The sequence below is a fragment of the Mustela lutreola genome, chromosome 1, assembly GCF_030435805.1.
Source record: "Mustela lutreola isolate mMusLut2 chromosome 1, mMusLut2.pri, whole genome shotgun sequence".
NCBI lineage: Eukaryota > Metazoa > Chordata > Mammalia > Carnivora > Mustelidae > Mustela > Mustela lutreola.
Window position 1 is genome coordinate 184,170,211 of NC_081290.1, and position 11,302 is coordinate 184,181,512.

Below are 11,302 nucleotides of genomic sequence, written 5' to 3' on the forward strand. Positions count from 1 at the left end.
AAGGATCACTGAGGGTAAATGAGGTAAGTATCCTTAATAAAAACATTTAGAGAGCTCTGCAAATGTAATGCCATATTTTACTGAAGTAACTACAGTAATTTCTCAGAAATTCCTTTGGTTTATATTTTGATTCTTAAGACTTCATTTGGAATGAGTCAAGTATTTTATCCCTGATGTGGTCAGTGCCCCGGAAATACTGTTTTATTGTAAGTTATCTTGGATGAATAATTCACTTATCTAGGCCCATGTTTTCCTGTCTATGAGAGGACTGAACTAGATAGTGTCTATCTCAGGTATCTCCCAAGTTTATCTTCTTTGACGTTCTTCACAGCCCAACGGGGAAGAGAATAAAAATATTTGAAAATGTGTTAAGAACGTTTGCTCCATGACCATAATTTCATGCAGAACAGAGTATGTAGCTGGAGACAGGAGACATTTGAGAGAAATCACCATTTGGGGACTGTATGCCTGCCACTCTTATGATTTAATCTATCCTTCCCAGTATCTGGAACACTGCCAGCCTCATGGTTAGCTATTAATTATTTAGTGAGCTAATAAATGGAGAAAAGAGGTGCACAATACTGGAACTACAAGTAGTTTGGATATTCCTTTTAAGTAGGTGTAAAGAAACAGAATTGGTTCACTCCAGAGGTGACAACGTAGGACAGAGAATCACTAATGCGTGTGTGTTCACGACTGCATGTGTTCATAAATGGCTTCATGTACGCGGATGATAAAGTTTGATAATTTTCCTCAGTAGGAAGAATCTTTACAAGTCTGAAAGTAGTAGTGTTTCCGGAAGCCACCTGCTCCCACACGTGCTCTCAAATTCCCGCTCCCTTTAGGTTGGGCTCAGCCAGTGGAGGTTATTGTAACTAGGGCTTTCTGGGAGGGAGTGGCAGGAGCGACTCCAAGAGCTCCCTCCAGTACCCAAAGTGTGACCAGGCCTATGTGCCCAGCAGTCAGTATAATGAAAGACACTAAGGCTCCACCCACCTTTTCCGACGGGCCGCTGGGAGGTTTGCCTACTTACCCCAACTCCTCCTATCCAAGAGGTTCACAGTACGGGGCGCCTTACTGCCTCCAGACCAGCAGAGGGGGCCAGTCGCAGCGCGGAGCCGAGAGTGCGTCCCAGGACGCCGGCCGCACTGCGCAGCCGCGGGACGCGCTGCCGCCCAGCCCCGCCGCCCGCCGAAGAAGGAGGCGAGGCGATGAGCATGGCGGGCGCCGGCGAGGGCGGGCACCCACGGGCGCGAGTGTCTCGCCTCGTCTCCTTCAGCGCGACCCACCGACTCCACAGGTGGGGGTGCACCCACAATGCCCACGGTGGGGAGCGGGGCCCGGGTGCGGGAGCGCAGGTGTGAGAACCGACGCGCGCCCCCGGCCGCCCTGGCGCCACGGTGACGGTGACAGCTGGAGTCGACCAGAGGAGGCCGTGGAGGCGCGGTGGCAAACAGAGCCGACCGCCGAGGGCACGGCCCTGCGTGCGGAACCCGAAGGCTCCCCCGCTGGCTTGCTGCCCTGGAGCAGCTCCGGGGTCGCTCACGTTCCTTAGAGATCGCGAAGGGTTGCAGTAGCTCCCAGAGCAGTTCGCCTAGCCCGGGTGACACAGTGTCAGGGAACATTCGGCAAGTGTGAGCTGCCGCGAGGTGCCAGGAGTGCTAGTCATCGTCACCAGTACCACTGCAGCAACCCAGGTGTATACCCTTCTTACCACAGGGGTCATGAACCCAGGCGTTCGCTTTCCTAAGGCAGCCCTGAGAGCAAGGAGCACTGCCGGGGTTTGGATACGGAGCATGGACTGCTTGACGGCACTGCGGAGTCGATGTGGGGAGTTGTGCCTCTCAAGAGCAAGCTCCGCTCTCAGCATACGTCTCCCTGTCTGTAGAAACGAAGACAGTAATTTCTAACAAGGGCCATCCATTCATTCACTGGGCAGGTGTTTGTGGCGAGCGTGTCAGGTCTTGTGCTAGGTGGCAGGGATGCAGCAGCGATCAACGCGCACCTGACCCCGCCTTCTGTGCGGAGTGCACCATCTGGCGAGTTTTGTTGAGGGCACAGTGAGATAATTTTGTGCTATGGCTTTGTGAACCGTAGCATTCTAAGTGTAAGTGATGGGCAGGAGGAGGGGAGGGGGGAGAAGAGAGACTCAGAAAGGAAGGGGTGGGGTAATAGTACATTCACACATAGAAGGACTCATTGAAGATGCAGGGTTGGTTGGACAGTTATAGACATAAAAATTAAAAATTTTTTTCTGCCCAGAACTACAGTTGAGTATTGTAATTTTAAATTTTTACCTAATTTGGATACTGCTCTATGGATTGGTGAAGTCAGTGGGCAGTAGTTCAGGCATAATCATGCAAGATTGTTAAAGAGGAGATGTAGTAGATCATGTAATTATTTTTAAGAAGAAATGAGATTTTTAAAAAGTTATTTTATTTTTTCAGTGTCCCAAGATTCATTGTTTATGCAGTACCCCCAGTGCTCCATGCAATCCGTGACCTCCTTAGTACCCACCACCAGCTCACCCAATCCCCCACGCCCCTCCCCTCCAACACCCTCAGTTTGTTTCTCAGAGTCCACAGTCTCATGGTTCGTCTAGGTCTCTGATTTCCCCCAACTCACTTCTCTCCTTCACCCTAAGCCACTTGAAGACAAGCATCTTTTATCATTGTGTGTCCTTGCTTCGTTCAGTCCATGTCTACTACGTAATGGATACCCAGTAAATGTATGTTGAGTTGAAAAATCGAAGGCCTTGAGCAGATCAGTTGGAATCTTGCTGTGGAACAAGGGTGTGGACTTCGTTTACACTCATTTGTACATTATGGTAGCCTAATGAGGGGACATACACTGGTTCCTGACAGAAAGTGGAATAAGGAAATCAGGTTGATTTATGACTCTCCATTTGGTGAGCTAAAGTAATAAATTGTGAAGCTTTTCAAAGGCTAGAGCAAATAATAAATGTAGGGAACAGGGAAAGTGTCTGAACTTGTGTCATGTTAATTTTTTTTTTTTTTTTTCTTTTTGGTCAGCAAATCTCTGAGTAATGAAGAAAATTTGAAGCTGTTTGGGAAATGCAACAATCCAAATGGCCATGGGCACAATTATAAAGGTGAGAGAAACTGATGAAATTTTAGCCCTTTCAATAAGGATGAAAGTGTGATCAGCAAATAGAGTCTTAATGAGTAAGAAACTTTATGGACAAAGCATCTTTGAGCCTTAAATGAGAAGTTACATGGAAGCTCAATGAAAAAAATCTGTTGCCTTGGTTGGATGTGTCTTAAGTTTCACCTTGCAAGTATCTGCTCTGTTAGAGATAATAAATGGTTTAAACAATCCACCCCCCCACCCTTGGTGTTTGTGCGCATAATGAGATTCTTTTGGCACCTACTTCCTTCTCATTAGGTATTGCTCAGACTAATGTTAAAATTAGATTGTATTAAAAACATTAGATTGTATTCTTTGAGTAAATAATGATTGACAAAAGGGAGATGTTGGCTAGGAATACGCTGTATGGCAGAAAAATATGTTGAGTCTAAAACTGCCTGCAGTGTTCCAAGAAAATAATTTATGTGAGTATACAAGACTTAATTCTTTGAGATAAGGCTGGTATCTCAAAAAACAGTTCTGTAAGCAATAGAGTATCAACAGCATATAGTTTGGTAGAGTAAAAAGATTCAAAAGATGTCAGAAGATCAGAATTTCTAGTTTAGTTACCGCTATACAACTATAAGTATCATAATTGATCTATGATATTTATCATTTTTAGTTTGCTCACTTATCATGTAATACCTAATGGTGTTTATATGGAGCTGAAAAATAACACTAATTTGTAAAACTAGTTTGTAATCACTAATCACTTAGTGATTATCACTGATCACTGATAACTTAGTGATCACTACTAATCACTAGTTTGTAAAACACTCTGATCATCACTTTTCACATGGTTCATACAAGCACTTTGTTAACTTACAGAACATTACCATAAACTATATATGTTTGTGTGAGTGAAGGGATAAGAATTTTAGGCCCTGTAATGATTTTGCTTGCTGAGAAAGGTCCTGCCCAGTGTTGGTCCAGCTTGGTGTGTAGCTGGATGTCTTTCTGTACATTTTTTACTTTTGCAGACAGTGATCGAGCAGCATCTCAATTCTACCTAGTGGACATTCCTACCTAGTGCATTGACATCATAAGCTGAATGTACACCCTTTCTGGCCTTGGCTGGGCTGTTCTGCTTAGCCAAAGCTCTTGCTGAGCTTCTCTGTCTTAGCTGATCTTGCTTTGGTTGATAAAAAGATCTTAACTAACAAAACAGCAGTTTGAGGGAAAATATAAATAGGGCTTTGCAGGGCAGAGATCTAACACTTAAGTTATATTGTTAAGGTGCGCTTGGGTGTTAAGTGTTGAAAGTCATGTGGTTTTTTGGTGTTCTGTTTTCTTTCCCATAGTTGTGGTGACAGTGCATGGAGAGGTACGTGCTGAAAAGATCTGTGTGATTTGTGCAGATTGTGGGCCCTCTCAGCCAACGCGATGGATTCTGTGTTGAAAAATTCTGTTCAAATCAATATTGCTTCATTGTTGTCCTTTGTGTATGGTGAGCTGCTACTGTTCTAGGCCTTTCCTCTCCCAAAGGGTTATCTTTAATCTGCTCTATGTGGACAGGTAGAAGAGCAGGACCATGAAAGGGGTTCCTGGAGCACCTGGTGTTTCCTTACTGAGATCAATGAATGTCCTGGGGATGAAGGCAGATGTGGGCACAATTTTTGCACATTGTACAGCCTTTAATAATTTAACAGAGGTTTAAATATGAAGAGCATATGATGCTAACATTCACCTTTGTTTACTCTTTAGATTGATCCTGTTACAGGAATGGTTATGAATTTGACCGACCTCAAAGAGTATATGGAGGTAATGTCATATTGGTTGCTTATTAGGTACTGTCCTCTAGGTGTATTTGATACCCCTCCCATTACCTCCCCAACCAAGTATCTCCAGAGGTTCCATGACCTTGTGAATGGATTTGGGTGTGGGAGTAGGGAAGTCGTTGGAAGAATTACTCTCATGTTTTTCTAAAGTTGCTTGGGTGATTTAAAGGAAATAAGTCACAGTTATATTGCAGTGATGGGAATAGCAGTGACAGGCTCATCTTGTATGTCTTGCTGGAGTATCCTCATTCCCTCCGTTTAACAAATTCTGCCTTTCCTTCAAGATACAGCTTTTTCCTTGAAGCTTTTCTTTCCTTCTCTGGATTTTCCTTACGCCGTTGATCATAGATTTAACACTAACCTGTGTTACTCACTCTAGTTTTATCATAAACTCACTGAGGCAGTTTACCATAGGGATAACACAAAAGAAGGAGTTCAATTAGTGACTTGTTGACCATATCATTTTAGAAATCCTGCATTGTCAGAGACTTTAGAGATTATCCAGACCAACTTTTCATTCCATAGATTAAGATTGAGAGAGCCAAACAGTTCACTGATATGCCTTAGGTTGTGGGGTTAGTCTTTTACAAAGTTGGGAATGGACTTCCTCCTATCCAGCTTTATTCTTATTGTTCCATCATTTTACCTCTTTGTTTGGTTTTTCTCTTAAACTCTGCTCCTTACTCTTTTTTTTTTTTTTTTTTTTAAGATTTAACTTTATTTAACAGAGATAGAGAGCACAAGCAGGGGGTGAGGCAGGCAGAGAGAGAGGAAGAAGCAGGCTCCCTGCTGAGTAGGGAGTCTGGCATGGGGCTCGATCCCAGAACCCTAGGATCATGACCTTAGCCAAAGGCAGATGCTTAACTGACTGAGCCACCCAGGTGCCCACTTTGCTCCTTACTCTTGTTCTAAAATCTGACCTTTGTCTCATAAAAATGCTGTTAATGATCATTACTGCTTCTATGGTACTTATCATCCATATATTCAGCAACTTTGCCCGCTCTGCCTGTCTTTGAGCTAAGTACCAGTATAGAGGTGACTGTGACATAGCCCTTATCCACAGAGTGCTCATGTTACCTTTTTAGGAGGCAAACAATAGTAAGTGCTCAGTAAGTTTCAGTTGAATAAGTAAATCAGGGGTGCCTGGGTCACTCAGTCAGTTGGGCAACCAACTTTTGATTTCAGCTCCGTTCATGGTCTTGGGGTCCTAGGATCAGCCCCGAATCAGACTCTGCGCCTAGTACGGAGTCTGCTTCAGAAATCTCTTTCTCCCTCTGCCTCTCCTCCCACTCGTGTGCGTGCATGCTCTCTGTCTCTCATAAATAAATAAATCTTCAGAAAAAAAAAAAAAGAATAATCAGTGAATGAACAGATAGCAGTATGTTTCAGGTACTTTAGGAAAGCTATAAAGACAGAGTTTTTGCATTTACTGGGGACATAAAATATATATGCACAGAGTGTTGTACAATACAAGACAATAGTGTAGGAGATGTGAAGCATCCCATGCAGACATATGACCGTGTGCTGGAGGAGAGGTTCTTTGTAGAGAAGTCTTCCCCACTTTTTGTACCTGAGGGATACCGTGTAATCCCAACAGTAAGAGTGGCTCATAAAGTCAGAAGGGGCCTTTGGAAGAAGCTTCAAAAGAAAAGTTGGGACCTGAATTGGGATCAAAGAGAAAATAGGTATTTTCTTGATATCCATGTTGGAACTGCCTTTCATTTGATCTGTTTTAAAGGCTATTCGGTTTAAGGCTTAACTGTTTTTTTTTAGGGATGCCTGGGTGGCTCAGTGGGTTAAGCCTCTGCCTTCAGCTCAGGTCATGATCCCAGGGTCCTGGGATTTAGCCCCACATCGGGCTCTCTGCTCAGCAGGGAGCCTGCCTCCACCTCTCTCTCTGCCTGCCTCTCTGCCTACTTGTGATCTGTGTCTGTCAAATAAATAAATAAAATCTTTAAAAAAAAAAAAAAAGCTTAACTGTTTTCATATGGTTCTGGTTTTACTCAAAAAATGATTACTATTATTATTAATGTGCCCTTCTGAGAAACGTACCATTGGGAAATTAGAATGTTTCACAAATGCTTAGATTTTGTACAATAGCTGAAAGTAAAAAGTGAGAAAAATAAGGCAATTACTGTTCTTGCCACTGACAAAGGAAAACGTTATGTTAATATATACACATATTAGGAAGCAATGGTCTTCACATACTTTTATATTTTTTTCTCCTAAGAGTTCAAGATCTTTCTTAAATTACTCCTCATAGCAGAAATTTAGAACTACTTATGGAATTTAACTCTTAGACTGCTTTGTAAAATGGTACTCACAGGATCCTTGTCCTAATGACGTTGTAGCATTGGGCTGAAGAGAAGACTGTATGGAGAATTATTTTTAGTAATTAGTATTTTGGTAAGTTTTTGGACAGAATTCAAGAAGCGCTAAACTCAATTCTGAACCACAATGGCTGGTTACAAGAAAGCTCCAATGAATTCTCCTGATTTCTTACGTCTTTGCATTTAGTTATGAGGAGAACCAGTCATCATGGAGATCCGGGCCTTGCTTTACTTTTCAACTTTAAGTGTTGCTTAGTGAGAGTACTTAGAAGTACCGAGTTCGTGGCTCACTGATGAGGTAAGGTTTAGGGGCAAAGATAGAACACTACAGAATTTGAGCCCTAAATGGAACGAGTGGTGTTTTTTCTTCGTCTTATATGTAGGAGGCAATTATGAAGCCCCTCGATCATAAGAATCTGGATCTGGATGTGCCATACTTTGCAGATGTTGTAAGGTGAGTGTGACCAGCTTTCCTTAGTAGATAGTAAGAAAGTATAGTTGCTGTCAATTGCTGTGTGATTTCTGAAGTTTTGTTTAACATTATGTTTTAATTCTAGAATTTCTGTTCTCTATAAATATAAAAAATGAAATTTTATTTATTTGCCTTTGATCTTCTTTCCTTTTTTTTTTCTACAGCACGACAGAAAATGTGGCTAAATATATCTGGGAAAACCTCCAGAAATTTCTTCCTCTGGGAGTTCTTTATAAAGTAAAAGTGTATGAAACTGACAATAATATCGTTGTCTATAAAGGAGAATAGCTTTTAGGGGTTAATACTGTAGAAAGACTAATTTCTTCCCATATTTGAAAAAGGTCTTGGGGCGCCTGGGTGGCTCAGTGGGTTAAGCCGCTGCCTTCAGCTCAGGTCATGATCTCAGGGTCCTGGGATCGAGTCCCGCATCAGGCTCTCTGCTCAGCAGGAAGCCTGCTTCCCTCTCTCTCTCTCTGCTTGCCTGCCTCTCCATCTACTTGTGATTTCTCTCTGTCAAATAAATTAAAAAAAAAAAAAAAAAAAAAAAAGAAAAAGGTCTTTATATACCTTTGGACTATTACGAGCTCATCACATACTTGTTATACCTCCACATTGTGTTTGGAGTGCCTGACTGACTGAAATCATTGTGCGTAAGACCTGTTGTGAATTCAAATCTATCTTAAAACCAAACTTGTAAAACATCCTGAGTGTCATTTAGAGAGTCTTTTATTTATAGATTAAATATCACTTCATTTTCAGTAAATTGTTTTGCGAAGTTTAAAAGCAAAATAAATCAATTTTTGTTTTTCCATTATCTCATTTTTAGTATTCATTTTTTTCTTGGTATAATATGAATGGCAAAAATGTTTGCAAGACTTATAGGAGGTGAAACTTAAAAAAAAAAAAATACAGGTGACCACAGAGTCCAGAAAGCAAGAACATGTACTTCTTCCTTGATTGCTTCGCGGGTATGTAGGGACACAAATTTATTCAGTGAAAATCAGACAACAGATCACCTTGGTGATGCGTTGTTGGTGGATGTAGCAGGATTGGTGAAAATACTGCTTTAGTACACATTGTTCAGTGCATTTTGGCACGTCTTGTTGAACCAGGAATTGCTAGTGAGAAATAGCACGTTCTATGAGCATTCATTGGAGTATCATTGAACTATTTATTATATATATTTGTCCGTGTTTCCAGACCTTATGGCCACCTGAACAGTTTTAATTCAGAAAACTGAAGAATAATCACATATATGAAGTCCTATTAAATTAACCTAAAAAGGAATATATTATACTGTAATGTGTCTCTTATATACAGTTTTTTCCTAATTTATCCCATTTTGTTCTGATCATTAAACTTACACCTCCTTAAGTTGAACTATATTCTTGGCATCTGGTATCTTCATGACTAAATCTGCAAGAAGGTATTTGCTTGCTTTGAACAAAGAACTGTTCTCTCTTGTGTTCTCATTTGTATCCTAAACTGCTTAAATGTAGGGTTTTATTTTTCATTTTTCTCTCCATGTAGCAGCTAGTACACAATGGATTCTCAGAATGTTGATGCCGAAAATAGTAAAAAGATTGTGCAATGATTACAATACTAGAAAAATTTTTGAAGGAGTACACTTTTATTCTGGAGAGTTAGTAACTACAGGGATTTTATGATAAATTTCATTAATCAGTGCCCACTTATTAAATTTGAATGTGTTTTAGTTATCAGAAACAATTTTTGTTATGTATGCAGGTGTATTCTGTATTGATTACTTGAAAGACAGGATTTTTAAAAAAATTTCTTTTCAGTATAATTCATTGTTTATGCACCACACCCAGTGCTCCATGCAATATGTGCCATCCATAATACCCACCACCAGGCTCACTCAACCTCCCACACCCATCCCTTCAAAACCTTCAGATTATTTTTCAGAGTCCATAGTCTCTCATGGTTCATCTCCTTCTCCAACTTCCCTCAACTCCCTTCTCTCCCATCTCCCCATGTCCTCCATATTATTTCTTATGCTCCACAAATAAGTAAAACCATATGATAATTGACTCTCTCTGCTTGACTTACTTCACTCAGCATAATTATCTCTTCCAGTCCCATCCATGTTGATACAAAACTTGGGTATTCATCCTTTCTGATGGAGGCATAATACTCCATAGTGTATATGGACCACATCTTCCTTATCCATTCATCCGTTGAAGGGCATCTTGGTTCTTTCCACAGTTTGGTGACTGTGGTCATTGCTGCTATGAACATTGGGGTACAGATGGCCCTTCTTTTCACTACATCTGTATCTTTGGGGTAAAAGAAATACCCAGTAGTGCAATTGCAGGGTCATAGGGAAGCTTTATTTTTAATTTCTTAAGGAATCTCCACACTGTTCTCCAAATTGGCTGCACCAACTCGCATTCCCACCAACAGTGTAAGAGGGTTCCCCTTTCTCCACATCCTCTCCAACACACATTGTTTTCTGTCTTGCTAATTTTTGCCCTCCTAACTGGTGTCAATGTGGTTTTAATTTGAATCTTCCTGATGGCTAGTGATGATAAACATTTTTTCATGTGTCTGTTAGCCATTTGTATGTCTTCACTGGAGAAGTGAAAGACAGGATTTTTTAAAAAAAGATATTTATTTATTTATTTATTTGAGAGAGAGAGACAGTGAGAGAGAACATGAGCGAGGAGAAGGTCAGAGAGAGAAGCAGACTCCCCGTGGAATTGGGAGCCTGATGCGGGACTCGATCCCGGGACTCTGGGATCATGACCTGAGCTGAAGGCAGTTGTCCAACCAACTGAGCCACCCAAGCGTCCCAGACAGGATTTTTTAAAATAATTTCTTTTAAATTAAAAAAAAAACAACAACCATATAATGTATTATTAGCCCCCCATGTCTGATTTTAAGTACCAAAGTAGTACATATTAAATTAGGCAAGGGAGAAGATTATCATAGGGTGGTAGGGTTTGGAAAAGCTTAGTAGAGGAGGTTGGTCCTGAATGGTCCTTGAAGTGACCTGATAGGGTGGGTGGCATTTGGAATTCAGGAGAAAGGAGGGAGGATGTGCTGAGCAGGTACGCTTCCTTTAGTGAGGAAGCTGGTGGGAATGGACCAAGTGTATTTGGGATAGAGCGAAGAGATTAATCTTAATAGAAGGGTGCTGAGATGTGAGTGTGGAATGGGGAGCTAGCTTGGAAATAGGATGGGCACAGCCTGGGGGCCTGGAATATGATTTTGGTTTTCATCCTTTGAGAAATAGGGAGCTGTTGAAGTTTTTATGTTTGCTTCTTAAGGAGGATCACCAGCCGAACGCAGGGAAGGAGGGAGACCGGTTGCAAAGCCACTGTGGGGATCCAGACGTGAGGTGACAGTGGCCAGGAACTGGTGGAGCAGGGCGGTGGAGCAGCGGGGGAGGAGGGCAGAGCTGACATAGTGTGGCACCTTCTGTGGCCTCCGGCGTTTTGCTCAGGACTTTTTACGTTACCTCATGTAATCCCTGCAACCACCCTGGAAGGGGGGTGGTCTGGTTATCTACTGCTTCATAACAAATTACCCCAAAATAGTGGCTCAGAACTGCA

General features: G+C 41.8%; 1 protein-coding gene across 1 annotated transcript; it reads left to right on the top strand.

Moving 5' to 3' along the window:
* The first annotated feature begins 1,140 nt into the window (after positions 1-1,140).
* PTS (6-pyruvoyltetrahydropterin synthase) lies at positions 1,141-8,541 on the top strand. The gene is made up of 7 exons (XM_059180774.1): positions 1,141-1,300; positions 3,033-3,112; positions 4,449-4,471; positions 4,852-4,908; positions 7,639-7,709; positions 7,892-8,068; positions 8,283-8,541. Exons 1-6 carry the CDS (start codon positions 1,212-1,214, stop codon positions 8,013-8,015), a joined length of 444 nt encoding a protein of 147 aa, XP_059036757.1. The 5' UTR covers positions 1,141-1,211; the 3' UTR covers positions 8,016-8,068; positions 8,283-8,541.
* Positions 8,542-11,302: the final 2,761 nt, after the last annotated feature.